General features: G+C 35.7%; 2 protein-coding genes across 2 annotated transcripts in view; both read right to left on the minus strand.

Moving 5' to 3' along the window:
• Nucleotides 1–9,740, minus strand: part of LOC129226454 (uncharacterized) — a 56,503-nt gene extending 46,763 nt beyond the window's left edge. Inside the window, exon 1 of the mRNA XM_054861061.1 lies at nt 8,906–9,740. Within this exon, the coding sequence (XP_054717036.1) occupies nt 8,906–9,638 (733 nt within the window). The 5' untranslated portion in view covers nt 9,639–9,740. The remainder of the gene's footprint in view (nt 1–8,905) is intronic.
• A 13,881-nt stretch (nt 9,741–23,621) lies between these two features.
• The window catches only part of LOC129225836 (uncharacterized), an 86,010-nt gene continuing 82,256 nt past the window's right edge, over nt 23,622–27,375 (minus strand). Inside the window, exon 11 of the mRNA XM_054860355.1 lies at nt 23,622–23,945. Within this exon, the coding sequence (XP_054716330.1) occupies nt 23,803–23,945 (143 nt within the window). The 3' untranslated portion in view covers nt 23,622–23,802. The remainder of the gene's footprint in view (nt 23,946–27,375) is intronic.

Below are 27,375 nucleotides of genomic sequence, written 5' to 3' on the forward strand. Positions count from 1 at the left end.
GAAAATATTCTCTGGTCAGAGACTTAAGCCTCTGGTTTCAGAAAGGAAATGGTCAATAAGTTCTTTGAAATTATAGAGAGCCTTGTCGATAAGTGCAATCTTGCGTCTAACAAAAATTCTCGAAATGGATGAAATAAATCCCAGTAGTTCAAAACAGGCCAAAACGATATCAACTATGGATGGTGTTGGACAGGTTTGGAAAATATCAATTGGTGAAAGAGGTGGGATGACAACAACTGTGTGTTGTGCGAGTGCTGGACGTTTTTTTATGTTCCTCCTATCCGAAAAAATAATTTTAGAAAAAAAAAGTTTCTTTTTCCTATAACTTATTATTATTTGTAGTGTTTATGGATCTCCTGTAATATATATTTGTAATTTAAGCATTGGTTTTCCAATTTGAGAATATGGTCCATTGATGGAAACTCGATAGTCCATCCATAACAACCGGTTTCCATGAATGGACCCCATGCTAAAATATTTAAATTGTAATTGTTATTTTTTACTGTGCATATTTCTCATAAAAGTGATTATTCTTATTAAAAGAGAAATATACTGAGTAATTGTTCCAATAATCAAAGTTAAATTTGAGTTGGATTTAGTTTCTAGAAGAATCGAAAACTGCTATGTGGTCCATTGACGACAACAACCTTCCCCTACATATAGTTACAATATATTTACATTCACAATTATGATTTTGAAAAGTTCCTTCTTTTGGATCAAGATTTGAAGTTACACTTGTGACTCACAACATGAAGTTTGAAATTGATGGTCATGATATGATCCATCTCTTAGACTTAGACATTATTCAGACGATTCGCTATCCAACTTTTCCCAAAATTTTAAGTCTGAGTGTGACATGGAGTGGAGACGTTTCCCGGAATTAATGACAAAGCTTCAATTGCTTTTGAAAAATGAACTGCTCTTTGAAAGAATTCTATTCGAAATAAACTTGAGTTTCAAAAAACGACATAAGCAACGACCAAAAATATTAAGCATTTTAATGGCTATTGTCAGTGCAATACAGAAAAGAACTTTAAGTGATTGAAGCTGGTTAACGTGTGATAATGAAGTTCTGTGGTTATATGTTTTTCAAACTGAACTAGCAGTGGCGGATGGGGCCGGCGGGCAGCCGGGCAAATGCCCGGTGGGCCGCCTCGGTTTGGGCCGCATTAAATCTTTCAATTGAATAGTACCAAAAAAAAAAAAAAAAAAAATTTTTTTTCTTCCTTAAAAAAATTAGTGAAAAAAATCTGTCGCCTAGAAGATGTGAAATCAAACCACTTTGCGACACTGGAAAATCTAAAATTGGTTCACTCATTTTTGTAAATGGATTTCAAATCTTCGTAAAAATCTTAGGAAGACCCTTGCCTTCTTTAAAAAAAAAAAAAAAACTGTCGACTGTTATATGACGAAAGCCTTCTTTTTCTTCCCTTGTGGGCCGGCCGACCACGCACTCGGCGCCAGACGAAGCAATCGATTAGCACCCCACCTCATTAGCCCTTTCATTGATGATAGCCGATAACCATTTCACGGCCATCTGTGTACAGGGTACGGGGGGGGGTGACAGGGACCAGTACAGGAACACTACTTGGGACGGGACGGCAAAAGGAGTTTTCCGAACGGAAACAGCTGTTTTTCATTCGAAGATGCAAAGAGAGAGGTATTTTTCCGAGAGTGAAGCCTAAGGCTGAAGGGTCGGGATTGTTTCCTGGAATTCTTTTCCATAATTTTTGCTTTAGGGTAACTGAGGATTATACCACACCTACCACTTCCTTTTTTATGGCTTTGTGAATAAAAGGGATTCGCGCGTTGTAACTTGTAGGCACTGGCAATCTATTTATCTTTTCTCCAGTTTCGAGGCAACAGGACTGAAAAATGATGGAGTCATTTGCAACACGTTTTAGCTGTCATTAAAAATTCTTTTGAAGTTATAATGAAATTGAAATTCATTTTGATGATTCAAACAAAGGATTTTGAGAGCAAGTTTGGTTCGTAAAAAAATTTACTTATTTCTAAAACTTTTACTTTAGTTATCCGTTACCGCTTTTAATTTGTAAAAATGTTTTGGAGACTTTGTTATTTATACTATCATTTCCAGGGCCGGATTTACATTTTAGTTGAAAGCTATTGCTTATAACGAAAAGTTGTGTATTGTCGTTCCTAAAAAAATGGAAATATACTTGAAAAAAATCAATTTCATTTTCAAATGCTTGAAATTTTGCAAAAATGTGGCTACAAGCCTTGAATTTTAAAATTTCTAACAAATTGGAGTTGATAAGGGGGAGGAGTGCCAAAATATGTTAAATTCAGTGTGTGCTTCAATGTATGTTCGTCAAAGTATGTTTCAATTTTATTTCTTACTAAGAGTATAAATTATGAATTGTTCAAATGGGCAGTATATTACTCTCTTGCTACCTATTCTCTAAGTGTTGTACCCTATTTCTTTTAAAGCAATTTGTTGATAGGTTGCAGAGATGATTAAAAACTAGCTGTATCGAAAGTCCATGAGCGCAAGTAACAATGCATTATCCTTTCTCCTCCCTCGCTCTATTTCTCTGTCGACTGCCTCATCGATGTGTCGACCCCTAAAAAAATTTTACTGTGTTTTATCTCAACTTGCAAGAGTACATAATTTAAAAAAGTTTTGTTTGCCTACTTTTCCCCCGAATATTTTTGATTCCAATCTTCCTTTCTATGGCTTCAAACTGCAGAATTTTACTATATATATATTTTTTTCAAAATTCCCTCTGGGGGAACCCCTAAAATGGGAGCCCTGCATCATTCTCTCTATGCTATTCCCCTTCTTAAGGGAAATCCAAAAAGGCAGGCAAACACACATTAAAAAAACAAACACAAAAAAAAGAAAGAAAAAAAGAAAGGAAGGAAGAAAGAAAATAATGCATAACTTTATGGTGTCTCAGGGGAAAAGACAAATATAGAGCAAAAAAAGTAATAATAGTCATTAAAAAAAAAAAAAAAAAAAAAACACTTTAGCATTTCCTTTTTCGCCACCGACAAAGTGGTCCGGATTACAAAAAGGGCCCCATACCTGAAATAACTTAAGGCCCCGTCAAGTCTAAATCCAACCCTGATCATAAATGTTTTAGAAATAGTAACAAAACTGGCTTTATATGCTAGTCTATGTAATTATTCTTTTTAATATGGGATCTTCCAAACCACTCCTCTTGTTAATATTACCAAAGATCGTCTACAAACTGAGTTTAAAAAAAAACTTGTAAAAGTTTCCAGGGGAGGGTCCCCCACCTCTCCTTTTCGCCAGCATCGTTCAAGATTGGCCGATTTTGATAAATAAGGTGTCATTCGTTTCGTAATTAAGACCCGGGTAACATAGGCTATATTTTTGCAGACTTCAGCAATAGGAAAATTTGATTTAAACTTATACATCCTAATTTTAACCAATTTCATTCCTTTCTCTTTTTAGCACGGGTTTCAAATAAATATAACAAAATCTGTAACCATTCTACGGAAAAAACATTATTAGGTAAAGAACAATTTAGGTGTTGATTATTATTATATTCTTATTAAGTAAGAGCAATCTTTTGTAAACTAAGTTGTCTTCCAGTTTAAGGTAATAACACTAATTTAATTTATCTTTCATGTGTTTCAAACTAAGATGCTTGCTTGCAGGTATATAGTGCTCAAGCTATTGTATTATTCGTTTTTACCCGACTAAGGCAAAGTCAAAAGAAAGGGTTATGATTTTAGCAGTCTATGTATGTTTGTATTTACGGTTGTTTCACCGCAGCGTCAAAACTATTCATCCTATTTTGTTTTTTAATTGTAACCCGGCTAAAATAGGCTACATTTGAAACTTACAGTCCTGATTCTTTTAAAAATATCTTCGAAATTGAAGATTAGTCCAGTCAATAGGTAGAAAAAAACGGGCTTAGCTTACAAAAAATGGGGTCAAAGATTTTTTTTTTTTTTAATTTGTATATACTAGTGCCAATATGAAAAAACCAAGTTATCCGGTAGTGCGGTAGTCCGTAGTCGTGCGGTATAGTAGAACTATAGTTGAGAACGCACGACAACGGCATTTGAATTGAATTATAATGTTATTAATGTGAAAGTGACAGAGGATTTCAATAGAACTAAATAAATAGGAATATCTAACTTATCAAGTTACTGGTTTTACTCAATAGGACGATGATATTAGACAGCACCTACCTTGTTTCTTATCTTTTAGGTTTTTTTTTTTTTTTTTTTTTTGCCGTAGTCGGGTTTCAGTTTTTTAATCTTTTATTTTTTAGAGCTACAATTTCCGAGGGAGTGCTCCAAACCTCTTCTCCCCTACCGTTATAAAAGACAAGTAGAATGCATCTTTAAGAGTGCAAATTAGAAAAATTTCTTGTTGCGGGCCCTAGAATCACTCCTCCACGTCACATCACAAAAAGAGCGCATTGAACTCCGTTTTTAGCACTACAATTGCAGAAAAAAATCCGCCGGACAACCACCGAACCACCCTCCTCTGAACATTTTTGGACATAATGTTTGCGTTTTGAACGTTTCAATTTCGAAAAACGGGCGTGGGGAGGGAGTCGCACCCGAGCGCATAATATTACGAAAGACAGTTAGAATACATTTCTAAGATTACAAATCAAGAAAAATTTCCTGGGATATGAACCGTCAAATCTCTCCTCACTCTAACATCATCAAAAAGATCGCCTAAAACTGCATTAGAGCTACAAGTTCGAAAAATAGACAGGTGAGCGACACCGAACCTCTTCAATCCTAACATTACCAAAGATCGTCTAAAATGCGTTTTCAAAACTAAAAATTTCGAAAAATTTCCGGGGCGGAGTTAATACTATGCTTAAGGTTTGTTCATATCGGCTTCCTTTTAAATCAGAAATCCCATACAACTGCCACAGAACAAACAGTACTTAGAGAAATACCACTTTGAGACGACGATTATGCATACATTTGTTGAGAAAAAGGCTGTAACCTTCTCAATAATTTTTACTCTTATGATAAACTTGTGTCGCCTAGTAAAAAATCCTTAAAAAATGCTCTGCTGTGAGCAATAAGATGCTTTACTGTGTGTCTGTAAATTCATCGATCGGTCGATAAGATAACTTTGTTGCATAACTGTCCCGGACCTTCTAAGGCCCTAACAGCTGCCTGTAATAATAGTCTGTAGGGGACAATGAACATGTAAAGGCAGGGGTGGCGTAGAACCGTGGCTGCCAATTTTAATTTAGGGATGAACAAAGTAAAAAAGAAAGAAAACCTTCTCAATATTAAAAAAAAATTAAATAGAAGTAACAAAATACCAAGTGGAATTCCCGTGACAAAAAATATTTTCTCAACAAAATTTTGAAAGAAAATGCAACCCTTGAATATTAAACCTTTAAATATTATTTAGGAACATCCACGGTTCTTTATTATAATTTACCTAAATAAAGGCAGCTGAAATTTTTCGAGACATTCTGACAAATTAAAAAAAAAAATCAACCAAAAAAGTATTCAGTACATAGTAAAACCCTGTGACAAGTTTTAATTTAATACAATGAATGAATAGCTGGATAATAATGGCGGTTTCATAGGGGCCGCCGAAGCATGTTTTAAATAGAAAAAAAGTTAAAATGCAGTAAGTGTTTGAATGTATAAGACGAAAGTAAAATAAAACTTTTTTAAGATATTCTAGCTGGAGGATATTTAAAGTAAAATTAAGTTGGAAGAAGATCTGGTGTCCCTGAAAAGTACCACATCAGTCCAAAATGTTAAAAAATATTTTAACGAATCTCAAACTCTTTTATTTTCAAACAACTTCAAACATCAGGTTGGAAATTGAAAATTTCACTATGAAAAAAACCAAAGAACTAAAATGATCTCGGAAAAGATATACTGGGGGAGGTTTTTCCATAACATTTGTATCAATAATTTAATAAAAAGATAGAGACTTAGCAAAGAATGCGGAAGGGAGAGACATCCTTTAGCCTTACCCTTCATTTTACACATCCAAGGTAGATTAGAAACGTGTTTAAAACTTCTATTTTGAAAGAGTGCAGGGGAAGTTTCTAAATCGGAACCCAGTCCCATCTCATATCGCCTATCATTATCAAAGATGGCCTACAATTCGTATTTAGAACTTCAAATTCGAAAAGCTTCCAGGAGAGTGATCACCCAAATCCCCCTGCAGAAGTGCCTCCACCCCATCTTTAAGGATCATTTAAAATTTACTTTTTAGGACTACAATTAAGAAATTTTTCAGAGGTCATCGAATCTCTCCTCCCTCTTGTATCACCAAAGGTAGTGTGAAATTTCTTTTTTAGGACTTCAATCCCGAAAAGATTTCTGAGAAGAGCCCCTGAACCCTTGGTAACATCAGCAAATATCATCTACGACTGCGTTTTAGAATTCAAATTTCGAAAAATTACCGAATGAATGTCCCCGAACAGCTTCACCCACTAACATTACCGAAGATCGTCAAAAACTGCGTTTTAAAAGCTAACTTAGAAAATTTTTTGTTCCCTACACGCTCGCCAGCATCACTAAAGGTCCTCTCAAATTTCGTTTTATGGGATTCAATTCCAAAATATGTCCCGAAAATTCCTCGCCCTCACGTCATTGAAAGTCGATGAAATAACGTTTTTTAAGCTTCAGTTTCCCAGAATTGTCAGTCCCCTTTACGTTATCAAAGAAGACCTACAATCCCTTTCTTTAGATTTCAATTACGAAAAAATTCTTGGAGAGCACCTTCGAGCCTCTTCTCTCCCAAACATTACCTAAGATCACCTAGAATGCATTTTTTAAGACAACTAATTGAAAAAAAATTCCCGGAGGGGAGGGGAGGACACCGGATCTTTGCTCTCATTAACATTGTCAAAGATAGTTTAAAGACGTTCATCAAAATTATACGTTCTCTTTTCACGCGATATCGCGTGAAAAGTTCCTCATCAATCGTTATTGCACATAAGACCTTCAGATACTGACTTTAGGAGAGGGGGGGGGGTAGGCAATTGATAGGTAACAAACTTTTTGAAGAACTTCAATTTCAAAAACCATAGCTCTCCCCCCAGAGATCGTCAATTGTCACCTAAATTGGCTCTTTGGGAACTTCAATTGATAAATTTTGCCCTGAAAGAATTCCTGAACGCCTCCCCCCCCCCCTAGTGTTTCAAAACAATGCTTACGCATACGTTTTAGAGCTCTGATTTTGAAAAAGTTTTGGGGGAATTCTCCAAATACCCCCTCCCGCAAACATCGCCCAAAATCATTTAAAAAGTCTTAACAATGCGTTTTTGAAGCTATAATTTTGAAAATTTTCCGGGGGAGTGCCCCCGAACCTCCCATCATCAGCAAGAATATTAATTTTTACTATGCAGGTGTTCTTATTATTGATTCTTTTTCTCCACATTCGTAAAAGCAGTTCTCCTAATTTGAATACTCAAATTCTAATGGTGACTCCCTACTAAAACTAGAAGATGTATCCGCTCTATCTTTTATATCTGAAAAAAATAAATAAATAAGGACGGTGGGAGCGTCTCCTCTTCAAGGAGCAAGTCTTAAGGGGACCGGCTGGCCTGTAAATGCTAGGGCCGGTTCATGTTGCCCCATCCGCCACTGTGAACTAGTAATGAGTTGAAGATACTTGTAAGTCATATTATAGGTAGGAAAAAACTATGCGTCAGTATGGCACGATATAAAAAAAAGAAACCTTCCGTGAACCAAAAACTTGCACACGTATTGGAAGTTCTACAGTTTGCAAGCCAACAGCTGTTGGCGTACTTAAATGTTCTACCCAAATTTTGATCGCAATTACACTACTGTGAGCAGCATTATCTCTTATAAATTGGAATGGTGTTGCTAAATAAATGATTTTAAAAAAATCAAAAATAATTTATCCAAATTAGTTGATTGCAACTGTTCTTCATGCTTTGGAAAGATATTTTGTTAAAAAATATGTTGATTTTTTGGGTAAATTTGACTATTTATTTATGTTTTCCCAAGTGAACGTCATTCCCCCACTGCCCCTAACCCAAGCAATCTATAAAGCTATTATCTACACTCATGTGCTTTCCCCGTTCCTTCCATCTTCAGACAGAACGTCCAAAACCAAAATGTCCCACGCACAGAATGTCCACCTCCAAAAGGTCCAACGGACAGAGGATCCGAGTGACAGAATGTTCGGCAGACATACCGCCCAAACGGACATAGGATCCAGCGGACAAAAGGTTCACAGACAGAAAGTCCACATTTTTGGACAACTAGGATATAAGTTCCGGTTTTGAATAGTAACGAAAAGGTGAGAAAAACGGGTGCGCTGTGGCTGAAATGGGCCATGAAACTAATGATGATGTCTTGGGTTCATGTCTACTATAGTCAAGTGAAAGAGGAAAGGAAAGTACATGAGTGCAGACATAAAAGATATAACTTAGAGCTTCAGGACTTATGCTAGAAGTACTTTATATAATGAAATGGCTGAAAAGTTGATAGCTGTCGGTCTTTGACCCTTAGGAGCAGCAATTCCCATGAATTGATGCCAAATTCAGCAGTGAGACCTGGTCCCAAGGAACATGGATCAAGTTGCAAATCCTAACTTCTGGGATCAAAATGCTTATGATACGAATGATATTACACCATGATATCAAAAAGGTTGTATGATAAACCTGTAAAATGGATCACCTAAGGTGACTGCTTTTTTCAGGTACTACAGAATTAGTCCTGTATGATATATTCACCTCTACAAAAGTTGAGAACTAGAGCACTGCCGGTGGTCAATTCACGCAGATTTCACAGTACTAAACTTTGAAAAACAATTAGTTGGGGGAATTATTTTGCGGTCTTCTATATAGGGACTTAAAGGGGAATGGTCCTCAGAAATATACCATCATAGAGTTTAAATGTTTTTTATTATCAGAGAGAATAAAATTTGACTTACCGAAACGTCCACCTCCAGAGGCCTCTAGTGACCCTTCCGCAGGTTCCTGCCTCCCCCTCACGTGCGAGGCCATCATAAGCCGGGCAGTGCAATACAAAACAAGTCCGGCCAGAGGGAGCACCATCATCAGATACTGCCAGACATAGTAGCTGAGCACAGGGCCGCTCAGCAGCTGCATGCAAATCATGAACCCTACGCGGTAGCCATGTGAAGAAGAGTTATTGGAGCCTACTTGGGGCGGCACGACGAGCAGGTCGTCGAGAAAGCGGTAGGCGTCCGGCGAGCGCGTGGCGTCGTCGTCTCGCGTCACGGCCACGGCGTCGTACAGCAGCTGTGGCGCCAGCCATGCCAGACACGTAACCAGGCTGGCGACGCAGGCCGATGGCGCCGGACGCCCGAACACGCGTACCAGGCAGCGGTGCATTAGCCGGACGGCGAGCAGCGCCAGGAGCACGGCGCCAATCTCGGCGGCGGCGAAGTATTGCAGGAGACAGTGTCGCCGGGCGCTTAGGAGCAGCCAGTGTCCGTTGGCCAGGGTGTAGGCTATGTAGGGGGCCCAGCTGCTCAGGTAGAGTAGGCTGACCAGCAGGACGGCGCCGGTGGTGAGTGCATGCACGCAGGCGCGAGGACGCCAAGTGAGCCGGAGTAGGGCCCGAATGTTGAGAAGGTATACTGCAGACACCAGGAACAGACGCAACAGGCTCGTGGCCAGCACTACGAACTCCATGATCATGAACGACAGACTGCCGATTTTTGTGACACACTCGGAACTCAAATTCTTCTTAAGACATCCATGAGAAAAAATCTGGCAAAATGTAGAAGAAATTGGAACAGAAGATTCACTTATCTCCTTTGTAGTAAGGCGTTCTCAAAGCGATCAATTGTTTTTTAAAGGAATGTTCCTAGATATCAGAATACAGCAGCTGAACTTGAAGAAAATTATGTGAAATCCTCCTGAGCTTATTATATATCCTTCGGTATGTTCAATCACAGAACAAGGAATAAAAAATGGAAAGAGTAGTTGATGTTTCACAATGCGCACGATTTTTGAACTTCGAGTTTTAATTGCGGGAAAGTTATTGTTTTGATATGCAACGTCCTGTTGTTATGCGTATAATTAAAAAAGCAATGGCCTTCCGTACATAATTTAAGTTGCGGACCAAACGTAATGAATTCTGGATATCGAATTCGCTGTCTTCCACTCACTCACAGAATAAGCAATTTTAGCGGAATACGAGAGAAAGCAGCGGAAACCAGAACGGACCGTAGCTGCCCACTGAACTGAATTAAAACTGGCTGCCGAAGATCGACTCGCCAGGTTGCGGGAGCGGGATGAAGGTGAGGTGGGGAAAACTGGTTCGATGTATAATAGCGGCGGTCGACGAACCTGAAAAAGTGGCCGAATGGCCCATCGCCTGCAGGAAAAGCTTCTCCACCCCCTACTGATTGAAGTGCAGCCCTTTGTTTTGTCTGCATCTTCACGGCGTTAAACATGGACTTCCGCGTTCGATGCGATCCATGGAGCTATGAGTAATAAGGAGAAGACATCACCACTGAAACTCCGCAGTGGAAGTGAAGCAACCGCGAAGATTCGCGGCCATCTTGTGGCTTTCATCGTACGCTTTCGACTCGATGCGCTGGTTGACTCAATGCCTTTGCTTTTGAACAATAATAGATAATTTATGGTTTTCTGAAGAGCAATAATCCAGGGTTTTTTTTCCCGTCAGTTTAATGAAAAGAAATGGTGGAAAATCGTTGCTCTAAGAATAAGAGCTCTTCAATTAATTCAAGAATTAAAATGCTGTTACTGTGCATATATTTTGTTTTGGTATAGGGTGGTGTGTGTTTTTTTTTTTCAGAGCGAAGGAGGTTTTATCAAAAATAATGCTAAAAGCAGGGTATAAAATTTATTTCCAACCGTCTAGTAATAATTTCAAGGCTCTTATATAAAGAACGGTGACTTTTTTTCGAACAAATCCTTTACGTATCGTGTTTGAAATAAATTTAAACCACTGGATATTTGAATACTTTATTCATCAAGTATTATGTAAAGTAAAATTAACTAAAACCAACGAAATAATTTGCATTAAGTAAATGTTCTCAAAAAGAGCTTTAAACATAATTGAAAGATGGGAATAAGAAAATGAATAGAGCCTTTTCCACTTGATTTGAATTACTTATTCCCAATTTATTTTTTGAAAAGGGAAGATGCAAATCAAAATGAATATTACAAATATTTATTTACTGAATACTTTAGGATTACATAACAAAAATATTACCTGGGTGTCAATGATTTTAAATCATTTTTTAAACTTAAACCCTTGAAATCTCCCTGAATTTTTTTAATTTTATTAGTTCTGAATTTTTTTAGTCTAACCCTCTTTCATTATATTGATTTTGTCCTAGGTGTTTTTCCTCACTTGACCATTTTTATTTAAATTATCTCTCTTTTACCACATTTTTTTTTTCTTTTTTTTTGTGTCTGCACAATATTTTTTTCAATAAGTAGTCACTGGATTAAGGAACATTTTTTATGAAAACAATGAGGGATTTTGTTGCACATAGATATAAAATGGGTGTGCAGAAAAATTCCATACTTTGTCGCTATATTGTGTGCATTTTTGTACACATTGGAAAAGATAAACTTATTAATACTGCTCCAAGCATAAATTGTTGTTAAAAAATTTAGAGTATGCTCATAAATTTATTTTTGAGAAATCATCAATCGAAGAGATTGAAGTTTATACATTTTTTGTTAACTATAATTGTAGATGGTCTCGGGACCAGTTTTCGAAATACTTTACCAGAAAGTGGGCAAATAAAATTGCCAGCTCTTTCCTATTGTAAAATATAATTTTTATACAAAAAAAAAATAACAAAGCTAGTGAAGATTAGAAAAAGGCATTATGCTATAAGGCCAATTTGTTTATTTTTCCTCTTTTTTTACCAATTTAAAGTGCACTAATATGTCATTTAAATTAAATTTGACAAGAATCATATGCTTTGTATTAAACAGATTTTTCATCATGTCATGAAAGCTTTTTACTGAAATACTCAAAATATAATAGTGGTAAATTTAGAAAAATATCAATATTAAATTTAATTATATTTTACAAATGTTCTAATTTTTTTTCTATAGAATCAAAAAAATCGGATTTAAATCAAATAAATCCGAATTTTTTTTATTTTCCAAAAAAAAAAAAACAGGAATTTTTACTCTGGATATTACTTGTATCAATATAAAATATATTTTTCAGTTTTGAAAAGCACATTCCAGAGCAACAAAATGTGTTTTTGAATATTTATTCCAAAAAATAAAGGGAGTACAATATTTTACAATGTTTGAATCAAGGACAACATTACTTTTTGAAAACGTACAGGAAATAAAACCCTTATAATATTCCACTTCGACATAAAAGGGACTTGCGTAAAAGCATTGTACCACAGAAGTATAAATAAAAGGATTCAGAACAAAAACTGAACAATTGCTGTGAAATGAGTTTAAATATATTATAAACAAAAATAGTTTTATTTACACTTTTCACACAAAAACAGTAAGGTCAGATACTTCTTGGACAGCACTTGTACTTTAGGATTAAAGAAAATGCTGTCAGCCTGCTTAATTAGGTAAAGGATAAACGAATGCTCCGCTTATACGAACAAAAAATCCTAGAACCAAATTTTTACCCATAGATAACGTTAAGAAGCCCTCGGATAATAGAATAATATTGATCAGCTTTCAGAAGTATTTTTGCTGAGAAAAATTTTAAATATACAAAAAATAAATTAAGGGCAATTACATTGACATAAAATAAAAAATGATAGATTGCGCCTACAACGGGTGAGAAAAACATTCATTCCATCAAAACATTTTTATCATTCCGCTCAATTTCGAGCGTCACTGTTGCTGCCATTACAAAAAAAAAATAATAATTGAATAAATGTCGGTTAATTATAAATTAAATAACGCAAAAGAATATAAACATTACAGACGAGAAGGTTAAAAAAATGGTAATAAAAGAGCTCCCAAAAGACCTTGAGCAAGTAATCCACTACCGTATATACTTGCGAATAAGTCGAGAAATTTATTACAAAAAATGATGTTTAAAGTTGGAGGTCGACTTATACGCGCTCCTGAACATCAGAAACACACCATGTTATGAAATGCAGTCTTTCAATGTTTTGAACACCACAAGATGGCTGCCAGTCAAAAGAACAGTTAACTAAGCTTCCGAAACGGCTTCAGCGTATCTCGCTCATGTCGTCTCCTTATTACTCATAGCTCCATGATGCGATCGGAGACACCCGCGCGAATGTTTGAAGTTTAAATAGACATTTCCCCATGTGTAAGAGTTCACTTGCAACTATTCTTATTTTCAATAACATTAAGATAAAATCTAATTCAATTTATCGCAATTTGGCTTGAAGCAAGCCCTCCACTACATGGTCACCTTTCCATATCCAGAGTTGCCACCAGGCTGAGATTATCCATTAGGCCATCTTAGGTCCTGGTTCAGGGGCGCATAACGGAGGGGAAAATGAACAGCTAAAAATACAGCTAGAACAGATTTCAACCTGCCGGCTGAGCAGTAAAAAGCAATTGGAGGGAAAAGGACATGAATCCTGGCAGTGGCAGAGCAAGAAGTTTTTTCATGGTGGGGGGGGGGGGGGGGGAATTATAGGGTGGTCACAAAAAAATTGATTTTCGAATTTCTTCCGCGGCACCCCTCTAAAATGTGCCAATGGACTAGAAAACATGATTTGCAAAGTTTCAGCTTAATCCGATAATATTAACACGTGCCGCAAAGAGGCTGAAGTTCGAAAAATAACGATTTTCAGCAAGAAATCGTAGTTTTTCCTCATTAAAACAAAACTTTTCAACCTAGAAACTTCGTTCTGGTCTCATTTTATAGGAAATTTTATTCTTGTGATGAGATGCTTTATCCAATTTTTAAATAAAAGTTACAGAATGGTTCTTGGCATTATTCAGGTCATTTCATGGAAGATATTATCAATAAGGAATTTTCATGCAAAGATCTAAAAGCATTACAATATTCAACTACATTTATTTGCTTTTTGTTAATTTTAATTTATCCATTAAAAAGGCTTCATTTGGGGGTATTTTAAAAATTAAATGCAACAAATTGCTGATTTAAAATAAAGGTACTAAGCTGTTTAGAAGAGAAAGCAAAGAGTTTAAACTACAAAAAAGAAAAAAAAAATCTAATGCATTTTTATTACTTACACTGTTAAATGACATACACGGAAAATACATACATCATTATGTTATTACTTTTCATTGACAAATTAAAGTGGTAATGACTTCGATATGGTAGATTTTGATTAATGTGGAAAAATGTGCCTGCATTCAGACATAACTTGTAATAGAAACAAGTCAGTTAGAAATTAGTTTTTACACCTCTTTCAGCTGTGACATTGACAACCCTTAAACTGTTTATTATCTTTTTAGTTTTAATATAATATTGGTTTCTGCACTATTCATCAAGATCAGTATTTAAAACCTTTGGATCGATTTCGAATCTTTTTAAAAAAATTGAACCTCTTAAATAGTTGGAGGAGAAATTAAAAAATCTACTTATTTGTCCAATAAACTAAGCTTCTTTCAGATTGAGTTGTGTTTTTGTATCCCTATCATCACAATCATCTTCATTATCTCCTACTTCAGATTTTAATTTTGCAGCCTCCCTTGTTTTTGATCTTTCTTTTTTCATTTTTTTCAAAGTATCATCAAAAAAGGGAAATGCAACCTTCTCTGAGTTCAGAACCACAGATGGCTAATTATTTTATGTAGTTCTGTGACTACTGTGCCTACATCATCTTCATAAATACTCTAGTATTGAATCAAGGATTTTACTAACTGTAGATCTTGGGGGCCAAAGCTGAATCGCAGACATAAACCATACTTTTCCGTGAATATCGATGATAAACAACCAAATATCTTCAACACCTTTTATCTCTAAATCGATTAAGGAAAGCTGACCCATGAAAAGATACATTTTTAAAGAGTATATGAGGCAGTGAGAAGCAAAGGGATGTAATTGACAGAATTAAAATTTTGGAGAAAATCATTACAAATAATAGGGGAACCTCTACTCTGCTTAGGGGCAAGAGATGGTACCAGTAGCTCTGGTAGGGGCTGTTATATAGCATGATTTAGAAAAAAAGTTCAATGAAAGCAAAGGATTTGAACTCTAAATGCGTTTTATAAAGAACTTTAAAAAGTTTACTTACATCCCTTTGCTTATCACTATGTCATATGGCCTTTGTCATCCATCTGGTGCGATGAATAGCGCCAGGTACTCGAAAAGTAACGTTGTTTGGAGAAAGACTCCCTTAACAAGTAAGGCAAAGTTGAATGAATTGCTTGTAGTCATCCCTAGGCTGCTACTGATTTTATTTCTCAAAAAGAAAGCTTGAAATTTCACCAGGATTGCTTACTTTGTTTTTACATGATTCCATTGTAAAAATGCTTGTTTTTAATGGGTTACAGTTACAGAGCTTAAATATGCATTTTCTGGAAGATATTGCGATTCAAAGTGGCTATCAAAACCCTTCAAGTGAAAAATAGCCTATTTTCAAAGCTCTATAGCTCAAGTGTGTCACCTCGCATCTTCTTTTCTTTTATACCATTAGAAGGAACACACTTTTTCCTTTCAAACTAAGTTTTTTCTTCGATGGTGTTCTTGCGAATAAGGATAAAAAAAACGAGCTTGAAATTATGTCAGTCGTAAAGAATTGCCATGTTCAATCTCAGATTACGGGACATTTTATAACACTGAAAGTCTGAAATTTTAGGAGCTTAAAGTACTTTTGGTTGTCAACACGTTCTAGTATCTTTGTGAGTTTGAGTTCATTAACTCTTGTGTAGCACGTATGCAAAGTCTTGACAAAACGCAGCAGAGAAACTTTTTCCTGGATTTTAAAATGTCATAAATTCTGAACAAAAATGATTCAAATGCTCGAACTTTGTAATTCTATTGTCGATATGCATGTTTTGAATGGGTTATAGTTCCAGTGCGTAAATATTGATTTTCTAAGAGATATTGGCATCCAAAGTGGCTATCAAAATAGTTCCTAAAATTTCAGGCTTCCAGTGTTATAAAAATGTCCCGTAATCTGAGATTGAACATGGCAATTCGTTATGATTGACATAATTTCAAGCTCGTTTTTTTTATCCTTATTTGAAAGAACACCATCGAAGAAAAAACTTAATTTGAAAGAAAAAAAGTGTGTTCTTTCTAATGGTATAAATGAAAAGAAGATGCGAGGTGACAAACTTGAGCTATAGTGCTTTGAAAGTAGGCTGTTTTTCACTTGAACGGTTTTGATAGCCACTTTGAATCACAATATCTTCTGGAAAATACATATTTAAGCTCTGTAACTGTAACCATTAAAAACAAGCATTTTTACAATGGAGTCACACAGTATGAGCTTTTGAATTATTTTTGTTCAGATTTTATGACAACCTAAAATCCAGGAAAAGATTTTCCCATCACGCTTTTTCACAAGTTCATGCGCATGCTACACAAAATCTAACGAGCTCAAATTCACAAAAATACTTGAATATACTAACGGTCAACCATACTTTAAGCGCCTAAAATTTCAGGCTTCCAGTGTAATAAAATTTGTATTAACTTGGCAATTTTGCACAAAAAGCTGATCCGCCATCTTGGATCGCATTTTTCGGAGATCCTAGATCCTCAGGATTTGGATCTAGGAAGCTAAAAATTTGCATTGATTAGTTTCAAAGGCATCTCTACTGCTCTATAAAATTTCATCCAAATCGGAGATGGTCGAGTGGGGACCGCTAGGTCACTTGACATGGAATGACTCACCTGTGAAAATTCCTTGATTTCCATATTCCACTGCCGCCCTAAATGTCCTTAATTAATTCTTTAGACTAATTTTACCTAAATTTTTCCTTTATTTGAAACACTAATGAAAATTAATGATCATTTTTATGAGTCTCTTGAATAACTCAGATGCGGATGAATTAAAATTTTTGAATGACCGCGGCAAAACTTAGAGCGCACAAGACCTCAACAAAACAGTGCTACAAAGGGTTAAACAATAACACTAAATACAAAATTATGAATGCCTGAGCGGTATATTTGCATAGAAAAGAAAAAGAAGTGAGTTTTATAGGAACGGCAATGCAGCAAATGCATTACCGTTCCTGTGACTGATTGCGATATGCAATCGGTCATATAGCCGCCCTCCAAAATTAAAACATATATTAGCCTCTAATGATGTGCCGGATCATTAAAAAAAGTAGATCCGTGGACATGGATACGAATCCGGATCATTAGTGTCTGGATAGGCTAGAAATAATTTTTCGCATTTTATTCCAGCATAAATGCAGCGCTGACACATTCCACCGAAATAACATAGCCGTGAACACCTTTACAAACAGTAAATACAGATAATTTTGTCTCACTTTTTTTTTTGAAGGATGCGGAGAAAAAACAAAATGAAGAACAACCCAAACCCCAAATCAATACCAAAAACTAATATTGAACTAAAAATTAAAAAATATATATCTCAGAGGGTCGACCTCACATTAAGATGGATTTTGTGGGTCAGAACACACATTGTTAACCAATATGAACTGACAGCAGATAAAAGTTAAATCATTGAGCTTTCCTCATTTCCGACAATGAAAGCGATACAAATCACGCATATAAAAGCTTAGAATTGCATTTAAAATTTACTTAATAAGATTATAACTCCTGTATATAACCTGGAAATTCCTAACAAATATCAAACGCAGAAAACTTCATTCTTTCAATTTAGGGCAATATTTTTAACGTAAGTTTACGGGTAAGATTTTACTACCATTATACTGAAAAACCTTAAAAGTCGGTTTTTATTAATATCTCTGGTAATTAAAGCTCTACAAAGACAAGACAAAAGTAAGAACTCTTTTGATCAAGTCACCTTATGAAGGATGAAAGAACTATCAAAATCGGTTCATCTGTTTAGGAACTACGATGCCACACATAGACAGGGGTGCCCATCCCCCCCAAGCTCAATGGCGCAAATTCCCCCCAAAAATTTTCTCGCTTTCGAATTGGGTTAAACATAACAGTTTTTAGTGTTTCCTGTCAAATTCACGGGGGGGGGGGGGGAGTTGGGGGTAGCGCTAACAAATACCATTTGAAATGAAATATTGTTGGATTGTTGACCCGCCTTGCCTTTCTTAATTTTAAAATTTGGACCTTGAGTAAACAAGTTTTGATATGAACCGTGAACAATATGAACCGTGAAACGGAAATTTATTGTCACTTAGATGGGGGTCCGGGGAGTTTCTCCCCCGGAAAATTTTCGAAATTTTAATTTTAAAACCACAGTTTTATCTAATCTCTGGTGATGTTAGGGGAATAAAAGGTTTGGTGGTCCCTTCCCGGTAATTTTTCAATATTGAAACTTTAAAATCGCATTTGTCAATAGTCTACCGTTGTGTTAAGGAGGGCTTTCCTTTGTTTTCAAAATTGTACTTCTAAAAACGCAGTTTAATACTCTCTGTGGTAATGTTGAGGAAAGAAGAGATCCTAGGGCTCGCCCCTGGAAAATTTTCAAAATTAAAGTCTTAAAAACGCTATGTATGGTTGGGGACAAGCAGTTTTCTGAAATAGAAGTTCTAAAATCGCAATTGAAGTCGATCTTTGTGACGTTAAGAAAGAGTTTTCTGAAGCTCTCCCGGAATTTTCTCGATATTGAAGCCCTAAAAACCAAATGTAAGACGACTTTTCAATGCTGACGAGAGTAGGGAGGTGGGAGGGGGCGCTCCACTTAAATTTCCGAACTTGTTGCTTTAAAAACGCAGTTTTGATATATCTTGATAATGTTAGTGGAAGGTGAATTTCGGTGCCATTCCCTCGGCAATTTTTTGAAATTGATACTCCAAACACGCAATTCTAGGCTTGTCTTTGATCGTGTTAAGGAAAGAGGGGGGAATCAGGGGCTCTCTACTATAAACCTTTCAAAATTTCATTACTAGAAACGCAGTTTTAGATGACTCTTGATGATAAAGAGGGTGTCATTCTTGTGTTACAGTGGGGGCACTCTCTAGGAAGTTTTCCAAAATTGAAGTCGCATAGCCAAAAAAGATGGATCACACACACCATGACAGATATTTTTCGGAAATCCTCAAAAATGGATTCAGCTATTCTGCACACATCGAAAATCAGAACTCGAGATTTTAACGAATCAAATATCCTTCTATACATATCAGATATGGAAATATGATTTCGTAAATATGATTTACGAAAAATAATTTAAACACCTTAAGAACAGACTGTTCTACTTCCATCAGCGAAAACCAACATCACTAAAAGTTTTAATAAAAATCATCTAATGATAAATTGAAACAATCAGTTTAAAAATGGTAGAGAAGATGGGAGTAAAGTGAAATAAAAAATTCTTCATAAGCTTAAGCTAGTTAATGAAGAAAATATATTAATTGTCAATTGGAGGGATCTTAAAACACGTTCTTAACGTTTGTCAAGGTGCAAATGAATCAATGAAAGACTAGAGCATACTGGTCGGAATTATTACAAACAATAAAACATTTTTGACCTCCCTCCCTCTCATTACTGTCACACGTATTCATCATGCAGAATTGTGCTACTTTCAGAAAATTTATAAGATATTGAAAAGAAACCAAATCGTCTGAGTTAGCTTTGAAACGAACACCAACTCCATGCCATCTGTGATGCTCCTTCCTTTGAAAAAGAGACACGGTCATTAAATTTTGGAAAGGAATACCAGGGCCGTCGCTATTTCAAAAAACTGAAGGGGTGGGGGGTACGCTTTTGGCGGCCCCTTAATTTTTTCAAACTCATGTTCGAATATGCAGAGAGAGAGAAGATTTGGCTTCTGGTTTAGTAGGGATAGTCATATTACCAGACCTTAGTACTAGCAATATAAATAATCGTAAGGATAATATTCAATCAGAATTAGGGGGTGTCAGACGGCTACCTTCTTGCATTATTTTGCAATATGAAGACATAAAAACGCAGTTTTAAACTATATTTTAAGTTTGGGAGGAAGGGGAGAGGAGTTCCAGGATAACCTCAGCCGATAATTTTTCCAAATTTAAGTTCCCAACACAATCGTACGTTATATTTAATTATGTACAGAAGAGGGGTCCGTAAGCTCTCCCTCGGGAATTTTCAAGACTGTTATTTGAAAAACACAATTTTAGACGATCCATAGTGATGTTAAGGGAGGAAGAAACTCGGGGATCATCGTTCTATAATTTTTCAAAATGCAAACTTCAAGCACACATTTCCAATTGTGAATTATTTCTGATTGTAAGACGTAAAGGGGGTCCGGGGGCTCACCCCTGGGAAAAATTTGAAAATTGTAGTTCGAAAAATGCAGTTTTAGACGATCTATGGTGATTTTAAGGGGAAGAGAGATGTGCCCCCCCCCCGAAATTTTTTGAAATTTTGAAGTCTTAAAAACGCGATTGCAGACTTTTTTTGTTAAAATTTAGTGCACCACCAGTTTCTTGAAATCAAAGCTCCGAAAACGTAATTTAAGCCAACCTTCGATGAAAAGGGAAGGGAGTTTTGAAGGGGCTCGCGACAAGAAATGTTTTGTAATTGAATCACTAAAAGCGAGATGATGTGAGAGAGAGAGAGAGACATTCTCTCGAAAAAAAAATTGATCCGTAGAAACCGCAGTTTTAGATGATTTTTGTTAATGTTAATGGGTGGTGGAGAGATTCGGAGTCGTCCCCTGGCAAATTTTCAAAATTGAAATTTAATTAAATCAATCGTAGACGATTAATTAATACTGCTAGAGGGGTAGAAGGTTTTGGAGATCTCTTCCCCGAAAAATTTTCTAAATTGAAGCCTTAACAATGAAATTTTTGAGGATCTTCGGTAATATTTGGAGGACGACAGTTTCGGGACTTTGGGAGTTTTTTTTTTTAAATTCCAGTTCAAAAGACGAAATTTATTCGACCTTGAATGAGGATGAATGATTAATTGAGAGGGCATTTCTCGGAGGTTACATTGGGAGCACTCTCACGGTTTTTTAGAATTGCAGTCCTAAATACTCAGGTGTAGGCCATCTTTAATGCCATTAGGCTAAAGAATGGGGTTTGAGAACATTTTTCTGGGATTTTTTCAAAACCTAAATTTTAAAAACTCACTTCCAGACCAGCTTTGGGGACGTAAAAAGAAGAGTTTGGAACTCCCCACTCTTCATTTCAGTTTGGCTACGTTCCTGCTATCTTCATTGTCAATTTTAATTACTGATAAACATATTGTGGTACTATTTTCTTCCAATTTTCCTTCGCCAAACACTATTATTTGCTTGGATTTTCCAGCAAATAATATTGTTTGGCGAAGGAAAATTGGAATAAAACTTTCAATTTCCCCCCTAATATTTTTGCTTTCTTGCGTACAAGCGTTTGCGGCCTTGGAAAAAGGACTTTTAACATTTTGAACAGATGTGGTAATTTTCTGCGATACCTTAGGTCTATATTCCACTTCATTTTGTTTTAAATATGCCACCTGCATCTCTTGATCAAACTGTGATTTACTTACGATTTTTACTTTCAAAAATTTAGAACTTTTGGTGTGAGTATTCATTACAATACTTTGAATTTTTTTTTTGCATTTAACTGTTATTATTTTATTATTTTTTCTCTCTATTTCAAATTTATTTCTGCGACCCTCACATTTTTCTCTACTAGCAATGATTTTCAGGACAATATTTTTCATAAATAATTTAAAAAAAAATACATATGGGAATGTTTTGGCGAACCCTGTCCTATGGGCTGTTCTAATGAAGCTGTCCTATTTATTTATTTATTTATTTAAACTGAAGAACCATGAAGCATAGTTTTGTATAACCAGGGCCGCCGAGAGACAAGGCGTACACCATGTTAGTTTTGTCGCCTTTCCTTCCTCCCATTATGCTTATTTTACTCTATGCTCATTACTTTAATTTGAGCCGAGCCCATAGTTTCCGACTAGGCTGGCATACCCACTCTGCGGCCTAGTGAAGCGTAAATGAAATTGGCGGCCCCACTTCTGAAAAACTGTGGGGTGTAGCACCGTCCCCCCTCTTGGCGACGGTCCTGAAAAGTACGTAAAAAAAGTATTATTAATGGATCTATTTCTTGTTGAATAAGTTTAAATACTTTTTCTTTCCAAAATTCAAAAATTTCATGTTCTAAAGAAAAAAAAAGTTCTGGAAAAAAAATCCCCCCCAAAAATTTTGATGGCGCAACTTGCGCCATAATCCCCCCTTGTGGGCACCCCTGCACAGACACACAGATACACTTTTAACACTTACATATTACCAGTTCCTTTTTACGACGGGGGGTACAAATTTGCTTCTGAAATAATACCTTATGATTTAAATAGGGAATAAAATCTAATTTAAACAGTATTTAAAAGTCTTTTATTCAAATATTTAAGAATTTTGAAAATAGAAAAGATCCGTCAAAAAAGTAACGGATACGGATGCGGATACAGATCTTTATTTTCCTTCGTATATCCGCGGATACGGATATCCAGAACTTTACTATTAGCCTCTTATGTCAACCATTTGTTTGCCTATCTAGAGCAATTCAATTTTCAGTGATAAAAGAACAAACATGCACAAACAGTATTCTCACTATGGCAACACCACCTCATATGCTACAGAACATCCCTCCCCCCTTCAAATTGCCCCCTCCCCCCAATTTTCAATGGCGCTACCTGCACCATGTATCATATTTCCTCAAATTTTAATCCATGTTACCGTAAACTTTGAATATATTGTTCTTTTGAAAATGAACAAAAAACTTCAAGTAGCAATAACCTAGTAAGCAAACTCAGTCAACCCTTTGAATTATGACTCTCAGAGATAAAATACCTTACAGACCCAAGCGAAGAAAAAAAGAGATTTACATCGACTCCGTGTACTATTTTTTCGAATAAAAAACTTGAAGTTCAATAATAATTATCATAACTAAATTCATGTCACAGGGGAGTCGGCTGAACCTTTGACTCTCCCCTGAAACCGCCCTTGTGCAGGACTCTGAAACATGGTTCTGCCTTTGAAATCAGGACACAAAACATTGATTTTTACATAGTAAACAGCAGTGTAACTTTCTGAACTAGTTGTGTTATTGCATTAAAATAAGAAAAGAAAGTGTTTATGGTAAAGTATAGTACCATACTATATATTAATCCTCAAGTGTGTTTTTTGCAGGGCTGCGGAGTCGGAGGGAAAATGGCCGACTCTCACTCCTTTACCCCAAAATCTGTTTATCTCTCTCACCTTATGGCCCAGATTTGTGTGATACATGCACAAATAATGCAAGTCACACCTGCAAGGCAAGGTTGAATTTATATACAAAAATAAAAAATAGCATGGAAACTAAATTTTTAATTTTTTCGATTTTTTTTCGGATTACAGCATATACATTTTTGTTCGAATAAAAAAATATATAAATGCATTTTTCCATCTATGACAACAGTTTGCAGACACTTGGATGTTTGCATTGCAAAGTGAAAGTGAGTCTTTTTTTTATGTCATGCCCCCATTGTTGTAGAAATAAGTATTTTTAACATTATAACAACTGTTAAGAAAGTTGATACTTAACTGATCCCCCCCCCCCCCGGTGAAAATCCACCACAGAGAAACATCCATTACCGAACAACAAGTAATAACATTTTGGTGGAAACAACTTGGGACCAGCCAATTTATTTACAGTATAAAAATATGCCATAATGAAGTCAGTTAAAAGAAATTCATGGATTATACAAAAGTTTTTATGGTATAAAAAATTATTTTGATCTGGTTTTACTGTACAGATTTGATATTTACAAGAAATGAGAGTTTTTTTTAAAAAAGGTTTCAGACTTTGGTCAATCATCATCATCATCTCCTAGGGGATGTTTGAGGAACATGTGCCTTTTGAGATTGAGCTGTGTCTTGTATGTTCTACTGCAATACCTGCATTTTTTCATTTTTACTGAAGGGGATACAATTTTCCTTTTATGAACAATCTCTGAAAGGAAAAAAAAAACATACATCAGCTAGTACACTTTGAGAAATATTCATGACTTATCAGAGATTTAAATTTTGTGCACAATCTGAACAGTTAGTCTACAGTTACACCAGGGGTGGCAGATTTGTATGTCAAGATCAACTTTATAGATTGACAAATGTGTGCATAATCTGGAATGTTTTCTTTGATGGTAAAAGGAGCAATAGAAATACATTTTTAAAAATAATAATATTAATAGTTTAGCAGTATAATAATCAACAGTTGCATATATATGTTTTTATTTTGGAGGGTGCCCAAATAATCAAGATCAGCTCTCCCCCAACACCCCTTTTTTTGTAATTTCAATTGGTGGGGGTGCAATAGTACCCTGATCTTCTCATTTTTTTCCGAGGTGGTGGCAAGGACTTCATTCTGCCACCCAGTGGCAAAACCAAAAAAAAGTTTTAAGAGGTTACTCTTAAAAAATTCTCAATTTTGATGGGCGCAAAGTTATTTAACATTTTTCCAGATTTTGGAGAAGGCCCGGGCCCCCTCTGCCCTCCTTTATATACACAGTGGCGGATTGGTTGAAAAAATCGGCCCTGGCATTAGGAGATGTAGCGGCCCATAGCGCTTATAGATATTAAATTTTACCTAACGATTGGGATATCACTTAAATATGAGGAAATTATTCTTAGCAACTAAATATGTTTTATTTAAACGAAATTTATACAGTATTAGCTAAACCTTATTTTGGGGGAAAATTGTGATTGTAATTGTCGATTTAAGTATTTTTATAATGCCCGGAACTTGATTGAATATTTCCGTAATGATAACACTGCTTGGCTAGTATGTCCTTTTCTGCAGTCATAACAAGTAACTTAATTGCCCTGTTATATGAAACTGATCTAGCGATGTTCATGGGGGAAAGACTAGGGCTGTCTTAGAACGTGATGGGTCCCTCGACACAAACATACATAACTGAGCCCTGTCATAAACATTCCATTATTTTTTATATACTACCATATCTTGACGACCCCCAGACTCGAAGCAAGGTCAAAAACCTGGTGGGAGGGGTCGGGTACGAGTTTCGCAGCCCCTTAATTTTTTTTCAAACGCATGTATCAATACAAAAAGAGAGACAGAGTGGACTTAGCTTTCTGGCTTCTGGGAGTCATTAAAGTATTAGCAATATAAACTTAATGGAAAGATTAACCCATTTGTGCCTAGCGTCCTTTTAAAAGGACGCAAACAAATTTATCCGTAACTCGGCAAAAAATATTTTATTCCAGATCAAATAACTGATTATCATAAAGAAACATTGTATCTACTATTATCCACAAGGTGGCAGCACTAATTTTTATTATTAGTTTTTCTTACTGGCTAAAGTCAAAGAAAGTGATTTTTCGTCTTTTCAAAATGACAAAGCGCAAAAAGTGAGTTGAAATTTTTATTTCTTATCAATATCAAAAGCTTTTATGTTCCTATTGTAGCTTGTACTTTTTTCTAAAACACGTATTTCTCAAACTGTTAAAAATATTATTCTATTGTTGTTAATTTTGCGATTTTGTTACGTTCTATATATAGGACGCTAGGCACGAACGGGGACAGGTTTTTCAAACTTGTTCCGATACGTGAAAGCTTAGCTTTGCTGATCATTCATGATGTTTTACCGTCGTATAATATAGAAAATATATGTTTTCTTTAAAATAAGTTTTGAGTAAGGATAGCATTAAAGAGTTAAGTTATTTGGAACGTTATTAATATAATTAACCCTATTATTTTCATGCTTTTTTTTGCATTAGAGCATGTTTTCTCTCATAGTTTATGATGTTTTTGCATGTTCTAATAGATGCAATATTTTTTTCTTCTTTAAGAGCTTTCAGAAATAAACGTATTAATAAAACTAGTTAATGTAAAAATTTAATTGGATTGAAATATGTTAGATTAACAATTATGAAGATTAACAATTATCAGTAATGGATAAACATGTATTCAGTTGATTTGGTGAATGCTTTTAAACGCGCGTAAAATCTGAAAAATTCCAATTATAATTTTAAATTTAAAATACGTTTGAAATGAGGACTTTTTTTCAGTGCTTATTTTCCTTTTTGTTTTAAGTTTGACAGTTGAAGAAGCATTAGCTTTAATGGCAGAGTTATCTGATGATGACACATTTCATGGAGCTGATATTTTTTTGGATCCCCCATCTAATGAAGTAACTGATGAAGACAGTGGAAAAGAAGACTGTTTAGAAATGAACAATCTAACTGGCGGACAGTTGAGAGCAAAAGTAGTTGTAACTCTTCGAAAAAATAATCAAGAAAGAAAAATTATTGGTGAATCAGACAGTGAAGTAGAAGATGTAAGACACACTCCATCGAATTGTAAAAAACGTATTATGAAAAAGAAGATTCCCCAGAAAATCGAAATTGGTCCAAAAGTGAATTACGTAAAGACAATTATCTTCAATTAACATGGAATGAACAAAAACCTCCGTTTTTGAATGACCATTGGTCCCCTACATCCCTATTTGAACTGTTCCTAAATGGCGAAATAATTCAACTAATTTTGGAACAATCTATTTTGTATGCCGGTCAAAAGGGAGATCATGATTTTGTTATTGATGCTGATGAACTGAAATTGTTTTTTGCTATCCTTCTGACTAGTGGCTATAATGTGCTCCCAAGAAGACGAATGTACTGGGAAAACTCAAGCGACGTAAGAAATAATGCAATTTCCGAAGCCATGCCACAGTGCCGATTTGAAAAAATAATGCAGTATTTGCACTTCGCCGACAATAGCAATTTAGATAAAACTGACAAAATGGCTAAACTGCGCCCATTCTTCAACCTCTTAAATGAAACATTCTTGAGACATATGCCAGATGAACAGCAGTTGTCTATTGATGAAAGTATGGTTCCATATTTCGGACATCACGGATGTAAACAGTACATCAAAGGAAAAACTATCAGATATGGATATAAAGTGTCGTGATGCGCGCGATTAATTTTGCAAAGTTATACGAAAACCAAAAAGATAACAATTTTAGGCCGTGGAAGTGGAAGCATCGCTGCCGCGCATAACCTCAGACCAACGACTGCCTTGAATGCCCAAGAACAAAATTTAAAAGAGACTTACCCGGGGGTGGTGTGTTAGTTGACGATAGGAAGCACAAAATTAATTACCATACATTCTTTATTCTACGTTACTTCTAAGCCGACACGAAGACAGACACTAGGCGTGGTGATCACCAGAACATTTCACTTAGCATATAAAAAAAACAAATGCGAGGATTACAGACATAAGAGTTCAAAAAAAAAAGGCGGAGCTGGTAGGGGGTTGTAAAGTTCGTTAAAGGTCAAAAAAAACGGAAAGTTCCCTCGGAGGGTGGAGAAACATTCTAATTGTAATGGACGGAGGATGGACAGTTCATTATGAAGATGGTGGG

This window comes from Uloborus diversus, chromosome 7 (genome assembly GCF_026930045.1).
Source record: "Uloborus diversus isolate 005 chromosome 7, Udiv.v.3.1, whole genome shotgun sequence".
Taxonomy (NCBI): Eukaryota; Metazoa; Arthropoda; class Arachnida; order Araneae; family Uloboridae; genus Uloborus; species Uloborus diversus.